This window comes from Stenella coeruleoalba (genome assembly GCF_951394435.1).
Source record: "Stenella coeruleoalba genome assembly, chromosome: 16".
Lineage (NCBI taxonomy): Eukaryota > Metazoa > Chordata > Mammalia > Artiodactyla > Delphinidae > Stenella > Stenella coeruleoalba.
This window is the reverse complement of record NC_137162.1, coordinates 16,682,369-16,700,583: the sequence shown is the minus strand read 5'-3', so window position 1 is coordinate 16,700,583 and position 18,215 is coordinate 16,682,369. Positions and strand designations below refer to the sequence as shown.

At 48.7% G+C, this 18,215-nt stretch overlaps 1 protein-coding gene across 1 annotated transcript in view; it reads left to right on the top strand.

Moving 5' to 3' along the window:
• Positions 1–2,069: 2,069 nt before the first annotated feature.
• The window catches only part of HABP2 (hyaluronan binding protein 2), a gene marked incomplete at both ends in the record, with an annotated part of 35,925 nt that continues 19,779 nt past the window's right edge, over positions 2,070–18,215 (top strand). Inside the window, 2 exons of the mRNA XM_079900121.1 lie at positions 2,070–2,138; positions 14,713–14,749. Coding sequence (XP_079756247.1) covers positions 2,070–2,138; positions 14,713–14,749 — 106 coding nt within the window. The remainder of the gene's footprint in view (positions 2,139–14,712; positions 14,750–18,215) is intronic.

Sequence of the window (18,215 nt, the reverse complement as noted above, 5' to 3'; positions counted from 1 at the left end):
AGCCACTGTCCCCACTTTCGCCACCTCCTAGTCTACGGAAGCCTCCCGCTCACAAGGATTTCTGTTCCATCACCTTGCTTCATTCTTTTTCAGACTTATCACTAACTAAAATTAACTTCTTTACTCTTTCATGGTCCGCCTAACTCCCCCTCGACCAGAATGCACGTTACTTAAGAGCAAAGTTCACGTCCACCTCCTCCATCCTGGTGTTGCCAATGCCAGGCTCACAGCAGATCATCAGTGGATAATCGATCAATATTCATGTAGTGTTCATGAATAAATTGAAGGGAGTTTACAAGTGCACAAATACTTTAGCTTTCCGTACCCAGTTTTCCTCTTCACATTGAGTTGGCTATGCTATCTAAGGCGCCCAGGTTACAAAGTATCCAACTATCACTGTGAGACAGTGGTTATTCCTTTGCTCATTCATTCATGATGTATTTATTGAACACCTATCATGAGCCAGCCATGTGCCAGGCATCCCTGCCAAGAATTCAATGGTGAGCAAAACAGAGCCCCCACCTCATGAGCTTTTGGTCCATCGGGGGCAGTGGGGAAACAGATATTAATGGAAGAGCTGTGCAGCTATGCAGTTACAACCCTGATGAGCGCCATGAAGGAAAAACTCAGGCAGGGCTTCTGAGGAAGTAATGTTTGGGTTGAAATCCGAAAGATGGATTAACTAGGTGGCTATCTAAATGAACTTGCTAAAGAGTGATCAGGGTTAGAGGTAGGAACAGAGTTAGGGGTGGAATAAGGGTAAGGGGAAGAATAGAGGAAGGTTAGAGAAGAACTTTTCCAGAAAAGTGTGCGTGTATTATAGGGATCAGATGGATGTGGACCAAGAGTGAGTTGACGGCTGCCTAAATGAGGGTGGAGACAAAAAAAAAAATTGGAGAACAAAGGACAGATTGGGGGTAATTGAGGAGCTAAAGTGGCAGGACTTGGTTTGTCCTTCAAGGGTTGTCTATCTGGTGGCTGGGGCACTGACTCTGGCCTTCTCCTGGGCGGGTACCTTTGGGGCCGTTCATGATCAGCAACCTGACCTCCAAAGGTGGAAGCAGCCACTGAGGAGTCCGAGTACACGTGCCGAGTAGGGACGGCAAATGGGTGAGGTGAGGCCCAGGGGAGCACCCGCCTCAGTCGGCAGCAGCGTTTCAGAACCTGGATTTAGGACTCAGGTGAGAGGATTCCTGGAGCCCTTGCATAGATTATTGCGGGCAGTGAGGTGTTGACGGGAGCTCACAGTGATGCCTATTAAGGAGATCAGTTGTACCCACGAGCACCCACACTTCACAGGTAACTGTTCCTCTACATATTGCTACCTGTAACCAGCGCAGCTATAAAAGGAACGCAGGAAACAATTGGCCCCGAATAGGAACACCCTGGGTTTTTTTCCTGCTCTTGATCAAAGAAAGACTCCAATGAAAGGAGAAAAAAAAAACTAATTAAAAAGTTAAAACCTTATGTAATGAAATTTAAAAGAAAACTTTTGAAGCCAACAAGCAACCATGGGCAATGCTTCAAAAGGCCCAGAATCAATGTTTGTCAATAGCAGTTTTGCCTCCTTTAATTTATTTTTCATGAATATAAAGCGTGATGTTATTAGGAGCCCATCCATGCCTTAATTCTGTTTGAGATTTGGTGAATCCGAACTCTATTAACATTCTGTTCAAATCGGCAATGTCAGAGGCCTGTGGCAGGAGTTTCACCCTATTAGGGCTCTCACCCTGTGGCTGGGATGCCAGGGAACCACCGGGCCTTCTGCCCTGAACACTCAGCAGCTACCCCCTCACCCCCAACCCCGGGAGCCAGGGGCACTTTGCTGCTTTCTCTCCAGAAAACAAACCACCCCCGTGGCTCAGCCCAGCCCCAAAGTTACCATTTGTTTAATCAAGATAGTTGGTTTGCAAAACATTAAACATTAAACAGTATTTGACGCCTAGTTAATAATTTGCATCCTCTTCATTTGTTCCTGAATCCTTGGAGACTGACACTTTCCCCCCTCAAGGCACAGACAACAAAAGAAATTGTTTTTAGAGCAAAACAAGAGTTCTTACACTACAAAGATGTTTGCCAGAATGTCTGATCTCCATGTTCTGCTGTTAATGTTTCTGGCGGGAAAGACAGCCTTCGGGGTAAGTGTTCTTTTCAAATATCTGTAGTTGAGAGACTCTGAGGTTATTAGGAGGACCAAACCAGCTGGACCAGGAGTGATGAGAAACTTTAGTCGTGAAAGGCTGGTGCCGCCAGGTGGAATATGCCCTGATTTCAAGGGCTCATGCAGGCCTGGCATGTTGGTTGCTGTTAAGGGGCCAGTTCCATGAAGGCATGCAATTGACGTGAGCCCTCTTGGAGCAGAGTCTCCATGAACACCTTCCAACTAAGGAGATCAGAGCAAGAAACTCTGCTAAGGCAGGGTGTTGTGATCCGGCGTGGATCTCAGAGATCCCTCTGGGAAGCTGCCGAAAGCTACAAGCTCTCTCTCTGTGCATGCCAACACATACCACGTCCTCCAGCTACTTCAGGTGACACTAGGGTAAGCAGCCCCGTGCTTTGGCTCTAGAGGAGAATCCTGCTGGCAACAGGTTCACTTAGATGGATTAGATTTGGAGAGAAGCTTTGTGGGCAGCACTTTTTCTCCCATCACCCTGTAACCGTGGCTGTAGTGAATGGGTCAGAGAGGAGCAGGGGCCCCAGGAAGGTCATGGTGAGAATGGAAGGAAAGGGACATCAGGGGTTCTCACGTGGGGGACTCAAGACATCCGGGAGCAGGTGAGTTGTGGAGGTGTCGGCTCCTGCTGTGTGCTGTTGTGGTCCAAGAGTGTTAGCCGGGTCTCTGTGGACATGTGAGAGAGGGCCTTCACCAGACCTCGCGCCTCTTGGTTGGGTTGGAGGCGTGAGTGTGGGCTTGGGAGCCAGGGTTTGAATCTCAGCTTTGCCGCCTTCTAGCTGTGGAACAAGTAACAAGTAACATCATCTCTGTGAGCCTCAGCTTCCTCTACTGCAAACCTAGTGATAATCTCCCCCAGATTTGGGGAGGGTCGAGACCGATTAAATGGGGCAATGTATGTGGCTTTCAATAAATGTTAGCTCTTTTCCCTTGAGATTTCCAAAGTGAATACGAGTTCTCTATAAAAATCAGAGAATGCGCCCCTTTGTTGGAGTGGAGGGGGTTTGAATAGAGAACAAGAAAGGGGTGAGAACTGAAATAACAGTCATAACCTATTTATCTCATTAAATACCTTTGTATCTTACTTTCCATTTCACTCCATAGAGATTTTCCTGCAGGCAGCAGATTAAATTCCAGGTTTTCTGATTAGCACGCTTTAAAAACAACAGCTTCTCCTCCCCTTTTGGTCAACGGTACTCAGACATCTACCTTAGTTCCATATTAAGCTGGCAATGACTCACCTCTGGAAGAGTTTTCTTTTCCAGAGATGACGTGTGTGTGTGTGTGTGTGTGTGTGTGTGTGTGTGTGTGTGTGTGTGGTGTGGATACAATGACCGGTTGTTATCAAACCCCCTACATCGCTGATTGTTGTTGGATGTCTGCGGCCAAGATCCTGCAGAAATACCGCATGTCTAGAGAAAAGCAATGGAAACTATCAGAGGTTCACAAGGGACCCGGTGAAAGTACCAGTCAGAAAGAATTAGATCCTAAAGTTTGCAGGCAAGGAAGAGAGTGGATGCAGTCTGTTTGAAATTCACCAAAAGGTAATGCTCGCCCCAAATCCCTTCTTTGCAAACCCCAGTGAAATTTTAGGGTTAGCGATGAAAATATAAGTCAATAATGGATAAAAGAGAAAATACGAGAGATAGCCTTTAGGCAATGAGATTAGTCAATTCCAAAGAGGGGATTCAGGGCTTTGGAATGTTTTCTTACTCCAGATGTGTGCCAGACAGGTGGTCGGGAGGGCAGCTTGTGTCCCATAGGCCAGTACACAGACATCCAGGGGAAAGTGGCCAGTTCACTCAGATGTCTAGAGAGTTTGAGGCAACACCAGGAAGGAAGGGGCCACATAGCCCGATGGACAGGGTGGCCTCTCCTGCCCCATGTGGCTAAAAATAATAACCAACTGTTACCATTTGATGAAAAATCCTGTGTGCCAGGCTCTGTGCTTTTGACGCCTTGGTCCTTGGGTTCTCCAGAAGGACCCTAAGAAATAGGTACTGTTATTGATCTCAGTTTACAGATCAGGAGCTGGGTAATGTGTCCTCAGGTCACAGAGCTGGGAGGTGGCAGAGCTGAGTCCTAGACTACGGCTGGCGTCCATCTCTCTGGATAAGGTCTCTTGCCTGGGGCCCTGGCTAAGGATGAGATTTCTTCGGTCCATATAGCTTCAGGGTATTGTCCTTCCTGTAGGGATGGGAGGCTCTTAGACCAGGGGCCTCTTTCCTGGGCGGAGTGTAACAGATTCCATGTGCCTCTGAAACTTTAAAGCAAAGGGTCTCTGATTGCTGCCCATTGGAAAGGTGCCTGGAGACCCTCCCATGAGCTCAGATCATGCAACAAAAATTATGAAGACTTCTCTGTAGGCTCGTCTTTAACTTAGGTTTTCATTCAGATATCCACGATCAAAAAAAGTGCAAATATAGTTGTCATGGATTCCAGGGAATCCTCTTAGTGCCTTCCTGGTCTGGTCTAGATTTGTTTTCCTTACCTGTCAGTTTTAAACACCTGTCCCCAGCACAGTCTTGTATTGTTATTCCCATTTTTTTTTTAATTTATTTATTTTTGGCTGTGTTGGGTCTTCGTTTCTGCGCAAGGGCTTTCTCTAGTTGTGGCAAGCGGGGGCCACTCTTCATCGTGGTGCGCGGGCCTCTCACTGTCGCGGCCTCTCTTGTTGCGGAGCACAGGCTCCAGACGCGCAGGCTCAGTAGTTGTGGCTCACGGGCCCAGTCGCTCCACGGCATGTGGGATCTTCCCAGACCAGGGCTCGAACCCGTGTCCCTTGCATTGGCAGGCAGATTCTCAACCACTGCGCCACCAGGGAAGCCCCTGTTATTCCCATTTTTTGAAGGAGAAACAAGCCCAAAGACGTTGAACTAACTTCCCAGCCAGGACAGAGACCCAGCTCCGTCCAATTCCTTGTCCATCACAGGAGGCCCGCTCAACTGTATGTGCCCCGTCCCCAGGGCTTGGACATCTCTTCTTGCTGTGGTTCTTAGGGTGATTTGAGGTGCCACTGGCCTCAGCCGTAATGTAGTTTGACCTCTTCTAGGGTCATAAGCCAGAGGACAAGCTTGTCGGGCCCCGCCCTGCTTATCTCAGCCCATGCACAACAGCGGCCTTACAATTAAAATGCATGTTTGCTCCCATTTCTAAGCTTTTTAAACCCTAGAGTTTAGAGTCCAGGAACTCTAGAACTCCAGAATCCTCCTAGATAGAGAGTCACCAAAATGTCTGCACAGACCAGAGGTTGCAAATTGGTAGCTTGGGGTACACCCTGCTCACAGCCCGAGTTTTATTTGGTGGGTAGGAGTTCAGCCTGAAGAGTATTTTCATTTCCTTTCAATTGCCTGGTGACATCTGAGAATCAGAACATTTCACATAACAATACAGATCCCCAGCTTTTCTTGAAAATCAGGCATTCTAGTGACACAGGCTCCCATTCTTGCATGGCACAAAGGGGAGAAGGAACTATTGCTTATTAGAAGCTGAATTAGAAGCTTATATTAGAAGCTGAAGCCTCCCAGATCCCGCAGGCCCCAGCACCCTCTCTTTCTGACACCCTCTCTGCTTGACAGGTGTACATTACCTACCTCATTCTACCTTGGAAAGAGAGAGGCAGAAAGAGAAAGAAATGGAGAGAGAGCCTGCTTGTCCGGTTATTGTTTAGCAACCCTGTGGAGGCTGAGGGATTAGAGCCAATTTTGGATGGTCAGGTAACAGGGCTCAGCGTCTGATTAATTCAAGCATCCACATCTACCTGGCCCCCAGGACCAAACAAGGCCATGGATGGGATTACACGAACCACCTTTTTCAAAGTGTCGATGCTCTGGAATGTCAGAGTCTCTTTCAGGCCTAGGAGACATCACTTCCTCTTGCTGTAACCCATTCAGAGTCTTCTGGAAAAGAGAGGGACGGAATTGCACTGCATATTCTTATAGATTTTTAAGAAACCTGGTCCTAAGCACAAGTCCATCTCATTAGCTTTGGCGGTGTACACTGGTATTTAGGGAAATCAGGTCGCAGGAAATCGCATGTGTATGTAGACACAGATATATCTATATTTTCAATTCATTAGAGTTTCCTAAATGCAAAAGCAATTCTGCTGTCACAGAGAAACAGCATGGCAGAATATTCGGCAGCCGGGATTTTAAATAAAACATGCTTTTTCTTCATAATTAATATAACAAGGTTTCCTGGCTTAGGACTTGGCAAAGATCCCAGGAAAAATGAGGGGAGGGGGTTGGTGTGACGTGCTTGTGACCTGATGAACAAATTCGAGGAAGAGTTTGTGCTGAGTGAGCTCCCCTCAATCACTTAATAATTTGAAAAAAAAAATTCAAACTCATTGACAACAGTGGCTAATCATAATCATAGCAGCAAGTATTTATTAAGTTTATCAAATTTTTACCATACGTCAGGTATTGTATGCTTATTATCTCATGTAAAGCTTCCCAACAGCCCTATGAGTTAAGGACCATTGTTATCCTCATTTTACAGATAAGAAACTAAGCTTTACAGAAATTAAGTAATCTGTGCAAATGGCCCGCCCGCAAGGTTACAGAGCTGGGATTCAAACCCAGGTCTGCCTGATGCCAGTTCCATGCTCATAACCACTGTGTTAGAGGTTGCCATGCCGGGCACTACCCCGAAACGACTGGGACTCTCAATGTGGAATGGAAGGTGTCCAGGGGGACAGTGGCCTCAGACTCCAGTTTCAGGCAGGAGGAAAAGCCACTCCCATCTGGAGGCTCCTTCAACAATCCCCGGAGCTTTTCTTTCCAACACCGGAAGGATCAAGTCTTGCTAGATGGCAACCCACTAGCTCAGTGCTTTCAAAACTTTAGTCATGAATGAATCCATCTTCAGAAATTTTGCCAAAGCCCAGACTAGTTTCTTAATACTTTTGTTGAACAGACTCACTTTTTGTCTACCTAGATAGATATATTTTTAAAGGAAACCATCACTACTATAAATGGGAAAATCAAAGAAGATGAAACAATGTCATTGAATTCTAACCGGCTGCAGCTGTCACGCTAAAACGCAGAGCTGACGCCTGCTTTCTCCTTGCTAGGAGCAAGAGGTAGAGGGGAGGGACTTACCAGGGCCACCCCAGTCTGTCTTTGTGATGGGATTGGAAGAGATGACAGTAAAACTGAGAAGGGAATGACTCTCTCACGCTGTGTTTTGATGTGATGACTCTCCCTGGCCAGGCACCACCCAAATCAGCTTGGGTACCAGCAGCGGTTCATGTCCCACAACAGAGAAGGCACAGAAGTAAAGACAGCTTCAGGGGTGGCGTTGGTTCCCATCAATGGGGAAGTTACTTTCCTGAGAACCGACTGGCCAAGGAGGTGAATATGGGGCTTGTGCCCATGTGGTGGGCCTCAGACTCCACCCCCACAGGCCCTTCTGTTTCTTTTTTTGTACACCTGCCTTTTCAAAGGGTTCTGAAGTGCATGATCACATCCAGAAATGAGTGTTTGTTTTTATCCAGTCTCCTTATCCTGGATGGTCTCACCACCAATCCTTCAGCCCCCTCCCCACAAGTCCTGGGATGAGCCATCCGTACCAGTACTTCTCACTAAGTGCTTACCTGAAGAGTAACCCACTGCAAATGCTGCGCTCTCCCTGAGCAGACAAATCCCCCTGAATCAAACGTCAGGTTGGGTAAGGGAATTCTTTCTTTTATCACTGGGGAAACGAGGCACAAAGAGATTCAACAATTTGCACGGGAGCAAAGATAGACTCACCTGTCTCCTTGGCCAGGAGCTTCAGGCCCAAGAGAGGTAGAATTGAAGTGTGGCCAACGGCAGAGTGAGCTGGGGGCTGATTGAAAATGCATGTTCGGGGCCCACTCCAGGCCCATGGGAGCACAACCTGCAAGTGGGGCCCAGGGATCTGAATTCTTATCAAACGCTCCCCAGATAAAGATGGAAATTCCCAGGGTCTACAAACGGGACTCTCCTCTCTGCCCTGCCCCGGCCCTGCTCGCCGCCTGAAGCTGCAGTCCAGTCTCCAGTTAACCGGTCAGAGGTCTGTACAGGTGGCTCTGAGCCAGGAACAGGTGATCAGCCTCACAGGGAGGCGACCCGGCCTTGAATTCCTCCCTGGCCCAATCCACTCGCGTCCTTACAGGAGCCATGTCACCCTGCTGGGCCTGAGCTTCCTCCTTTGCACATAAAGGGTCGAGGCCAGCTCCTCTTCACAGTGCCTCCTGGCTCATCGCTGCGGTCCTGTGAACAGCTTCCTCCAGGCCCTCGAGAAGGAAACCACCCACAGGGACCACTGGCTGGTGCCTCTCCTTTGGCCTCTGAATTTTCCCGTTAGAGCCGTTCCTCCTCACCCTGAGCTTCAGATTAAAGCAAAGCCACAGGGAAGCTGCCGATCCTGGGACAGCGTCGCACAGCTTGTGCGCTAAAGCAAGGATGAGATTCCTGTGACTACAAAGGACTGAGTGGCACCGCCTCATACCTGCTAGGATGCCTAGAACCTTTTAAAAATGGAGGGCTTCCCCGGTGGCGCAGTGGTTGAGAGTCTGCCTGCCGATTCAGGGGACGCGGGTTCGTGTCCCGGTCCGGGAGGATCCCACATGCCGCGGAGCGGCTGGGCCCGTGAGCCATGGCCGCCGAGCCTGCGCGTCTGGAGCCTGTGCTCCGCGACGGGAGAGGCCACAACAGTGAGAGGCCCGCGTACCGCAAAAAAAAAAAAAGGAAAATAACAAGTATTGGTGAGGATGTGGAAAAATCAGAACCCTCATTTATTGCTGGTGGGAATGTAAAGTGGTGTAGCCACTGCGGAAACAGTATAGCGGTTTCTTAAAAAGTTAAACACAGTATTACCATATGACCCAGCAATTCTACTTCTGGTACTGGCCCCAAAGAATGGAAACCAGGGAATCAAACAGATATCTGTACATCAATGTTCATGGCAGTCTTATTCATATAGCCAAAAGATAGAAACGACCCAAGTATCCACCAACAGATGAATGGATAAACAAATTGTGATATATAATGGAATACTATTTAGCCATAAAAAGGAACACGTTTTTGAGATATGCTACAACATGGACAAACCTTGAAAACGTTATTCATAGTGAAATAAAGCCAGTCACAGAAGGACACATAATGTATGACTCCACTTATAGGAGGCACCTAGAACAGGCAAAGTCATAGAGACAAAGTGGAATAGAGCTTACTACGGGCTTGGAAGAGGAAGGAAGAGAGTCGTTGTTTAATAGGTACAGAGTTTATGTTGGGGATGATGAAAAAGTTTTGGCTATAGACAGTGGTAATGGTTACGTAACATTGTGAATGTAATTAACGCCACTGAATGGTGCACTTAAAAATGGTTAAAATATCATGTCGTATATATTTTACAATTAAAAAAAATGACTGAGGCTTTGCACATCTCATGACATAGCTTTTTGCAGGAGGGGCCAGAGTGGGAGGACGTTGTGAGGCAGCAGTTGGGATGGTGCCTGGGATACTGGCAACCCCTGTCCTCTGTCACCTCCGCCTCTCACCCTAACCTTGAGCTGTGTCCAGCAGTGGGGACTGGCTCTGCTGAGCTGCGCAGTCCTGTCCCTGGCTTGCCTTCCAGCCCAGCAGCCTCACCCTCACCTGGCCACAGTGCAGAGTTCTCTCCTCCCCAGCTACCTTTAGGAGCAATGCAAATCTTTTCCTGGTGTGCAGTGACATCTGGTCTACCACCCGGTCATGGCAGAATAACTGCAGAGAAAGAGATGGCTGGAATTTGAGTCCCAATGTCTTACTTACCAGGTGAAAGATTTTTCTGCTATTGGTTCATTCTAAGTCAAGCATCTAGCCCCAAAGGTCAGGTCTAGCCCCACTTCTCCCCTCTACTGCTTCCCAGTCCTCTGAGAATATTTCCTATCAGTTAATTCCTGGAACCCATCAAGGCAGATTTTAGCCTCTGCCTTTTTGTTTTGTTTTCAAGAAGGTCTAGAATTGTGAAAGGTGGAGGAAGAACCTGAGTTGAAATAATTACTAGAATACAGATAGGACAGAAGAGATTAGACCTCAACTCCCTCCACCCTCGAGGAGATTACACTGTAAATCAGGAAGACTCCGAAGCAGGATCCTTCTCTCTGCCCCTCCCTGCCTTGCCCACCAACCACCTTGAGCCTAGAAGACACCAGGTCGTGAGACACGCTCCCTGGTGACTGGGCTGGGGGGTGGGATATGAACATTGCTAATAATTTGCTTCTAACTGGGGAAGGCCAAAGTCCTGAGCCACGGGTCCACTGTGGAAGCCCGATTGTAGATGGACCAGCAATTGCATCTAGAGAGGTCTCTCTGAATCTATTGCAAAGCAGCTACCTTTCCATGTGCAAGAAGCTGCTATTCCCAGCCCTCTAAGAGGAGCCGAGGCAGCTGTGACCCCTCATCCCTGGTGAGACTGGGAATAAATGTGGTAGACGAAACAGGCAGTGGCTCGTGTGCCTTCTGATCTGGGTGAAGATGTTTGCTGAGATGTGTTTGTCACAGTGGACTGGCTGAGGCTGCAGATGACTTTGTCCCTTCCCCAGATGTCCATGGGACCTAGTGGCCCTCTCTGTGTCTTCCCAGGCCTGGGCAACTCTGGACAAGATTTTCCCAAAGGTTTCCAAGAATAAGGACCCAATCTCTTCACCGGGCTCCATGTCCTGCTTCTCTTAGCATTAAGTAGCTCTCCCACTTCCTTCTCCATCTTTTCAACACCATGTTTGCAGGCTGTGGGTCCCTCATCCCTCACAGCAATGGCTCTGGTGTTAGACTGGCTCTTTTCTGGCCTGGCTCTATCATTTACTAGCTGAGTTATTTGGGGCAATTTAATCTCTGCAAATGTGTCTTCTCACCTCTAAAATGGGCATAATTATAGTACTTCAATTATCAAGGATTCTGTGCAATAAAAGAGACAAAACGCACATACATCATTTAGCACAGTCCTTGGCAACTGTGGGTCCTAATAAATGCGAGCTGAGACCACAGCTGTCCCTCCCTGCGCCTCTTCCTACTTCTTTTGCATCAATGACCTTCCTATTTAGATTTGCAAGTCCCAGGCATAGGAGTTCTTACTTCCCTGTCTCTTTTGAAAACTGGAATGGAATAATGGGATGAAAGGAGGCAGATACTGTGTCTATCCATCCCCCTCAGCCCCCCGCCATCATCCAGGTTAGTTTCAGGATCCAGGTATACGGCATAAATCACTGGCTATTGTCCTAGCCTTTCCGGTTTGGTCCCCCAATATCCAGCCTGGTGTTTGGGCTGCCGGTGTCCACATTTCACCACAGCCTCTTTCTGAGGGTGGATCCAGTGATCCACAAAATGAGTGGGGCTGCTTCCGACCCCTGGGACACCCTGACATGCAGCCCAGGCTGCACAGCTGGGCGGCAGCTGCTTCAGACCCCCTGAGAGCCTATGGGATCTGAAGGTGCCCCCAGGCCAGGAAGGTCCTGTTTTCTTTCTGTTTGCTTTCCGTCTGAGCCCCAGCTCCAGCTCCAACTCCCGGGAAGGGCACGTCTGCCACCTGCTGGCTGTGGGCAGCGCAGCACCTGACTCTCCCTCAAGCTCCAGTTTCCAGCTAAGATTTGGGGGTCTCGCCCTGGCTCAGGTCCTGAAGGGCTGGATGAAGACAGGTAGAGAGTGACGGGCCCTGACGTCCACACAAGCTTTATGGAGGGAGGATGAGGCAGGCAAAGGACCAGGACTGGCTGTGACGAGGGAGAGACTGAAGGAGGTGTAACATTTGTCCTCAGGGTCCCCTCATGCTTCTTCTCTGTCACCTGCCTGCCACTCATGCCCAGAGGTGTCAACGTCAGCTGCTCCCTGTTCAAGCACCCCAGCCCCAGAAACACTCTGAGACCTGAACCTGCCCTTCTTCTGCCAACTCCGCCTGCCACTACCAACCCCCACCAAACAAAATCCCCACCCCTTGTCTATTTCCTGCATAAACAGGGCAGGGCAATAGTGATGCACTTAAATAGTCACTGTCCAGACAACAGATGGCTTCTATCCCTTTCTTTTTTTTTTTTTCCTTTTTTTTTTGCGGTACGCGGGACTCTCACTGTTGTGACCTCTCCCGTTGTGGAGCGCAGGCTCCGGACGCGCAGGCTCAGTGGCCATGGCTCACGGGCCCAGCCGCTCCGCGGCACGTGGGATCTTCCCGGACTGGGGCACGAACCCGTGTCCCCTGCATCAGCAGGTGGACTCTCAACCACTGAGCCACCAGGGAAGCCCCCTCTCCCTTTCTTTGCATGACTTTCTGCCCCACAACTTTTTATTTTGTAATTTGTCAAACCTCCAGAAAACTGGAAAGAATAATTCACTGATTATCATTCACCCAGATAGATGCAACACAGACCCTTTGCCATAGTTGCTTTCTGCCATGATCTCTTATGCATTGGGGAAAAACCCAAACGAACTTTTTGGCCAACCCGATATATACATTTGTTTTGCTTGTTTGGTTGGTTGGTTGGTTGGTTTGCTGAATCATTTGCACCTAAATTGCAGACATCTCCCTCCCTACTTCAGCATCTTCTAAGAATAAGGACGTGTTCCTACAAAACCACCCTACCATGATCACTCTCAAGAAATTCAACACTAACGAAATAATACTGACATAAATCTATATTCAGACTTCCCAACTGTCCCAATAATATCCTTTAGGGCTTTTCTTTTCTTTTCTTTTTTTTAAATCTAGGATCCAATCAAGGACCCACGCTGCATTTAGTTGTCAGGTGTCTCTAGCCTCATTTAATAAAGAACAGTCTTCCCATCTTTTTTGCCTTTTATGACACTGACAATCTTGCAGAGTCGAGGCTAGTTATTTTGTAGAAAGCCCACAACTTGGGCCTGTCACGTTCCTCATGAGTAGATTTAGGATAAGCATTTTTGTCCAGAATGCTACAAGGTGATGTTGTGCCCTATGGTGCGTACATCACGTCGGGATGCATTCTTTCTTTTTACCATTTTACCCAAAAATGACTGAGGAGGCTACAGTAAAACAGAAAATTAAAACTTCTGCTGAGGGTAGAGGAAGCAAATATACCAAACTGCCTAGACTGGGTATGAGGAAGATACATCACACTGACGGCCGCTTCCTGGTCACCGAGACCCACCCAAAGGGAACCCTGTCAGGAGATAGAACTCTTGTTTTCCAAGTCAGAGGTCAGCAAACTTGGTCTGTAAAGTACCCGATAGGAGATATTTGGGGTTATACTCTCTGTGTCAACAAACGCCCTGCAGTTGCAGCACAAAGGCAGACACAGGCAATGTGTAAGCAGGTGGGCGTGGCCATGTTCCAATAAAACTTTATTGGCAAAAACACAACTGCCAGGTTCGGCTCAGGGACCTTTGTTTGCTGACATCTGATGTAAGTGAAAGAAAATATTCCAGCTATTAAATAGGTAAAACTTTCTTTTTCTGGTAAGTACTGCATTGTAAAAAAAACAAAAAACACTACCACCACCACCAAAAACACCATTCCTATCATTATTTACTTTTTTATGCAAAACTTTTTGAGGCATGCCATGTGCCAAGAACCGTGCTCAATATTGGGTAAATACCTCAGTGATGAAACATACAAGAGCCTCCACTTTCTTGTGAGGGCAGAGTTTGATGTGAGAGACAGATAACATGCAAATAAACATACAAAACTACAAGCTGTAATGGGGACCATGGAGGAAATGAATGGGTGCAGAGACAAAACAATGGGGGCATGTCATACTGATAGGGGAGTCAGGGAAGTGACATTTAAGCTGAGACCCAGTGATGGTCATTGGAGGGGTTGGGTGGAGAGCTTTCTAGGCAGAGGGAACAGCAATTGCAAACGGCCTGAGGTGGAAAGAGCTTGGCTAGTGTCATTTTGAACCTAGGTGTGGCTGGAGATTAGTAAAGAGCAGCAGGAGAGAGGGGTATGGGAGGAGGTTTACAGGTCATAGTTGGTGTTTGTATTTTATTCCAAGAACAGTGGGAAGTAATTGGAGAGTTTAAGCATCTGTCCATCTCCAACCTTAAGGAACTGTCACCTGAGACAATCACTAGACTTGGGCATGAATCCGAATCCTCTCACGGCTGTGTGACCTCTGAGCCTCAATTTTCTCATCTGTGAACAGGCTGATAAAGCCTCTTCATAGGGTTGTTAGAAGAGTTAAATGCAGCAATGTGTAGTCGGCCAGAGGAGATGCACAATACATGCTGATCACTGTACCTGACAAGACGGTCAGTACCTGGGCGGCCAGGTTCCAGCACGGAAACAGGTAACAGCAAGCACTACACATCCCCCCTGGGGAGAAAGAGTGACGCTTTGGATCACTCAGCCAGCACAGGAAGAGTGGGGAGCATCGTCAAATAGGCCCCAGCCCCTCTCTCTCCAATCCACGACACCACCGCTCCAGCCATCAGGAAGTACCCCGTGCTCCTGTGCCCTAGCTATGACTCCGAGAAGGCTCCTTTCAGCTCGCAGGAGCTCAGGAAAGCACCCAGCCTGCTCAGAGGACTCAACCTTGCTCTGCTCTGTGTCATTTTGTTTTTCAGTTCTCCCTCCTGTCTTTACTCACCGACCCGGACCCAGGTGAGTGTGCGGACCCCCTTGGGGCTTCCAACCCCACAGGCTTGTTCTGGGATGGAGAAAAGGGGGCCCGTACATGCGAGTGTGGATGTGACCTCAGGGTTCCAATGGTTCAGAAGTGTCACGGACCGCTTTGAGGATCTTCCCAGAGAAATGCATTCCTGGGTATTTGTGTGTCCACACACACACACACACACACACACACAGTGCTTTACACAATTTTGAGTTGCCTGTGGACATCCCTGATGTCCAGTCTCATGACCCCAAGGGAAGAATTGCTGAAGCCGTTAAACCCCTTCATTTTATGCAGAAGGATACTGCGGCCCAGAGAGGGGAAGCAACCTGCCCGAGGTCACACAGCCCATTAGTGTCTGAAATGAGACCAAAAGGCCAAGGCAAAGTGAGGGTGTCTTGAACAATGGCTCCAGGAAGGCCAGCCCGGTGCTACCCCACTCTCTCTACCCACTTCGGTGGGGAGCCAGCCCCTCTGTGCTGAGAGGGTGGTGCTGTACAGGCAGCCCCCGGCTGGCCCACCGCTGCTGATGGCCTCTCACCAGCACCCCCACTGGGTTGCCCCTCCACCCGGTGTGTCTCCTCAATGTTCTTTCACACAGGCTCTTCTCTCACAGACACACCTGCCACCTCTCAACTGCCCCGCTTCCTCTGCCTGGTGCCCTCAGACGGGCCTGGGCTGAGCAGAGCTGCTCCTTCCTGCCACATCGTCCATCTCTCGGTCTCTGTCTCTGGGTCTGAGTCTCCCTCTGCTGCTCTGAGGCCCAAGGGAGAAAACTCCACTGATTATTTCACTGGGGCAGAGGACACATCCCCCACTGGTAACGACCTGCGTTGGTCACCCACAGAGGACAAGAGCCAGGCACATGGAGATCACAGTCGCGTCTAAACATTGGATCAAGGGTCTCTTCGGAGCAAAGAAGGTGATAACTGGGTCAAATTCAGCTTGACAGTCAATATTCTCTGGCAGCAAAGACCTGGATGGACAGACAGATTTGTGCCGGCTCAAGGCAAGCGATGCTTGGAACTTGTCCTGCCCTGCACGCTCAGGGAATGTTTGTGGAATTGGATAGAAATGTACATGAGCGTGGTGTGGGGACTGGGAAAGGATCTGTGTCTTTCCCCAAAGCAAAGGAGAGTGTTGAATTCAACAACATATAATTCAATTGCTTGGAAGAATCATATTTCAGGGGGCTCCCCCAGCTGGCCAGACCAGCAGCACACTTGGAATCCAGGGTGGGTCCAAGGCCAAGAGATGGGAAGAGATGCCCCCTCCCCAGCCTTCAGCGCGAACTTCTCAGGCACCACTGAAGGGGCTGCTTTGGTCTGGGTGCCCACGAGACAGAGCTTCGGAACTATGGGCTTGCACAGAGGAAGAAACAGGACATCTAACACTCAAGGGACCTCACCCTCTTCAAGTGTTTGAAAAGCAGCCCCGGGCTTCCCTGGTGGCGCAGTGGTTGAGAGTCCGCCTGCCGATGCAGGGGTCACGGGTTCGTGCCCCGGTCTGGGAAGATCCCACATGCCGCAGAGCGGCTGGGCCCGTGAGCCATGGCCGCTGAGCCTGCGCGTCCGGAGCCTGCGCTCCGCAACGGGAAAGGCCACAACAGTGAGAGGCCCGCGTACCGCAAAAAAAAAAAAAAAAAAGAAAGAAAAGCAGCCCCACCCGTAGTCCACGAGGTGGGCTTTGTGGGAGTTAACAGGAGTATTTACCTCAAGAAACTTTACTGCCACCTGCCAGAAAGTTGCAAAAGACATCTACAATGACTATGAGTTTATGACACCCTGGATTGTGCAGTGAACAACACGAACAAATGTATGCAGTGGCCCTACTGAACAGACCTCACAGAAAAGGGAGTGGATACATTCTTTGTGTCCATAAGGCCTTCAGCTTTAATCAAATAGATTGGAAAATTTAGGGTCAGATTTGATCTGCAAACAGGAAGAACTTCCTCATCATTATAGTTGTCAAAAAATCTGAATGGACTTTTGGGCTCTTGAGTGGTAGTGAGTTCTCCATCACTGGCGGTATTCGAGCACAGGCTGAAAAGCCACTTAGTAAGGAGTAGAAAATGTGGGATTTAACATACTGAGATTCTGGGCTTTATAAGAACCCTGCCAAGGGCTTCTGATAGTTCGGTTAAGTAGATGAAGGGATCCTGGGACAGGCCACATGCATGCCCCCGAGTCCATCTCGAGGTGTTCTGTCAGCCTCTGGCTGTGGAACAGGGTGAGATGTAGTGGCTGGGTCTTTCTGCAAAGAGCAGGTTAGGTTCTAAAAACAGCCCTGTTCGCGTCTGATTTAATTTCACCTGAGGGTTGTACTTTGATGGAATTTGTCAGATTCCCTGCCGGCTTTGACAACAGTGTGGCCAGGGAAATGCTGTGCTCAAGTCCACGGGCAAGCTGCTACTGGAGTTGGTCTTGCTGGAGACAGTACATGGTGAGGGCCTGGCTGGAGCAGATGGGCCTGGGCCACAGTCCCCAACGGGTGGCAGAGGAGGTGACCATCAAACAACACAGACTCTGCCCATCTCCCCAAAGCAGGTGACATGACAGCCCACAGGCCTGCAGAAATGCCTCTTCAAAGCCAGCTAGATTCTGCCCAGCAACACAGGCTGAGCCCATCCATCAGCTGTCCTGACGCCTGCCAGCAAGGGTCTCTGCTGGGCTTGTCCTGTCAACCAGAATGGAAGCATCAAATGCAGGCTGACAGGGTTGGGGTTTGAGGGAGGCCCTCGGAGGAACCGTCTGTGCCACAGTGATGGATGGTGCCAACAGGGACGGCATTCCAGGGATTTTTATTCTGTTCCACACATCTGGCAAGCTCTTTAACCCAAGCAGCTGCAAAACCCCATCCCAGGAACTCTTGAGTTTTTCCGAGAGACCCCATGTATGGACCACGATAATCCTGGTTGAGGGACATGGAGGATGTGACAAAAGAGATTTCCCAATGGTGTTACTTCCTGGAAGCCAAAACCCATGGAGTTTCCGGAAACACAAACCCACAAGAGGCTCCAGGGCTCATAAACTAGCAAACCAGACTTGGACTTAGGTAGACCTGGCTTCTGATACCATCTCCTTCTGCCTTAGTTTTTCCTTTTCTGTAAAATGGGAATAATAATACCTATGCTATAGAGGTTTTTTTAAAGTTAAATAAGGTTGTGTGCAACCACGTTTATTTTGTATAGTCACCAATACATAGAAAATACTCAGTACATAATAACCTATTATTTGGAATATTTGAGTTAACTCGGGATATTCTTTACCATTCTTCCTGATAAATTCTAAAAACAGACTCTTATAATTAGACAAATCCACAAGGGTTTCTTTTTATACCTGATATGAAATGCTTCTGACAGCTCCCCCGTTCATCCTGCAAAGCTTTCTCCTTCTCTATAGCCTAGAGAAAATCTCAAGTAATCTGTATTGGAACCTGGAAACCTTTTTAAAAATC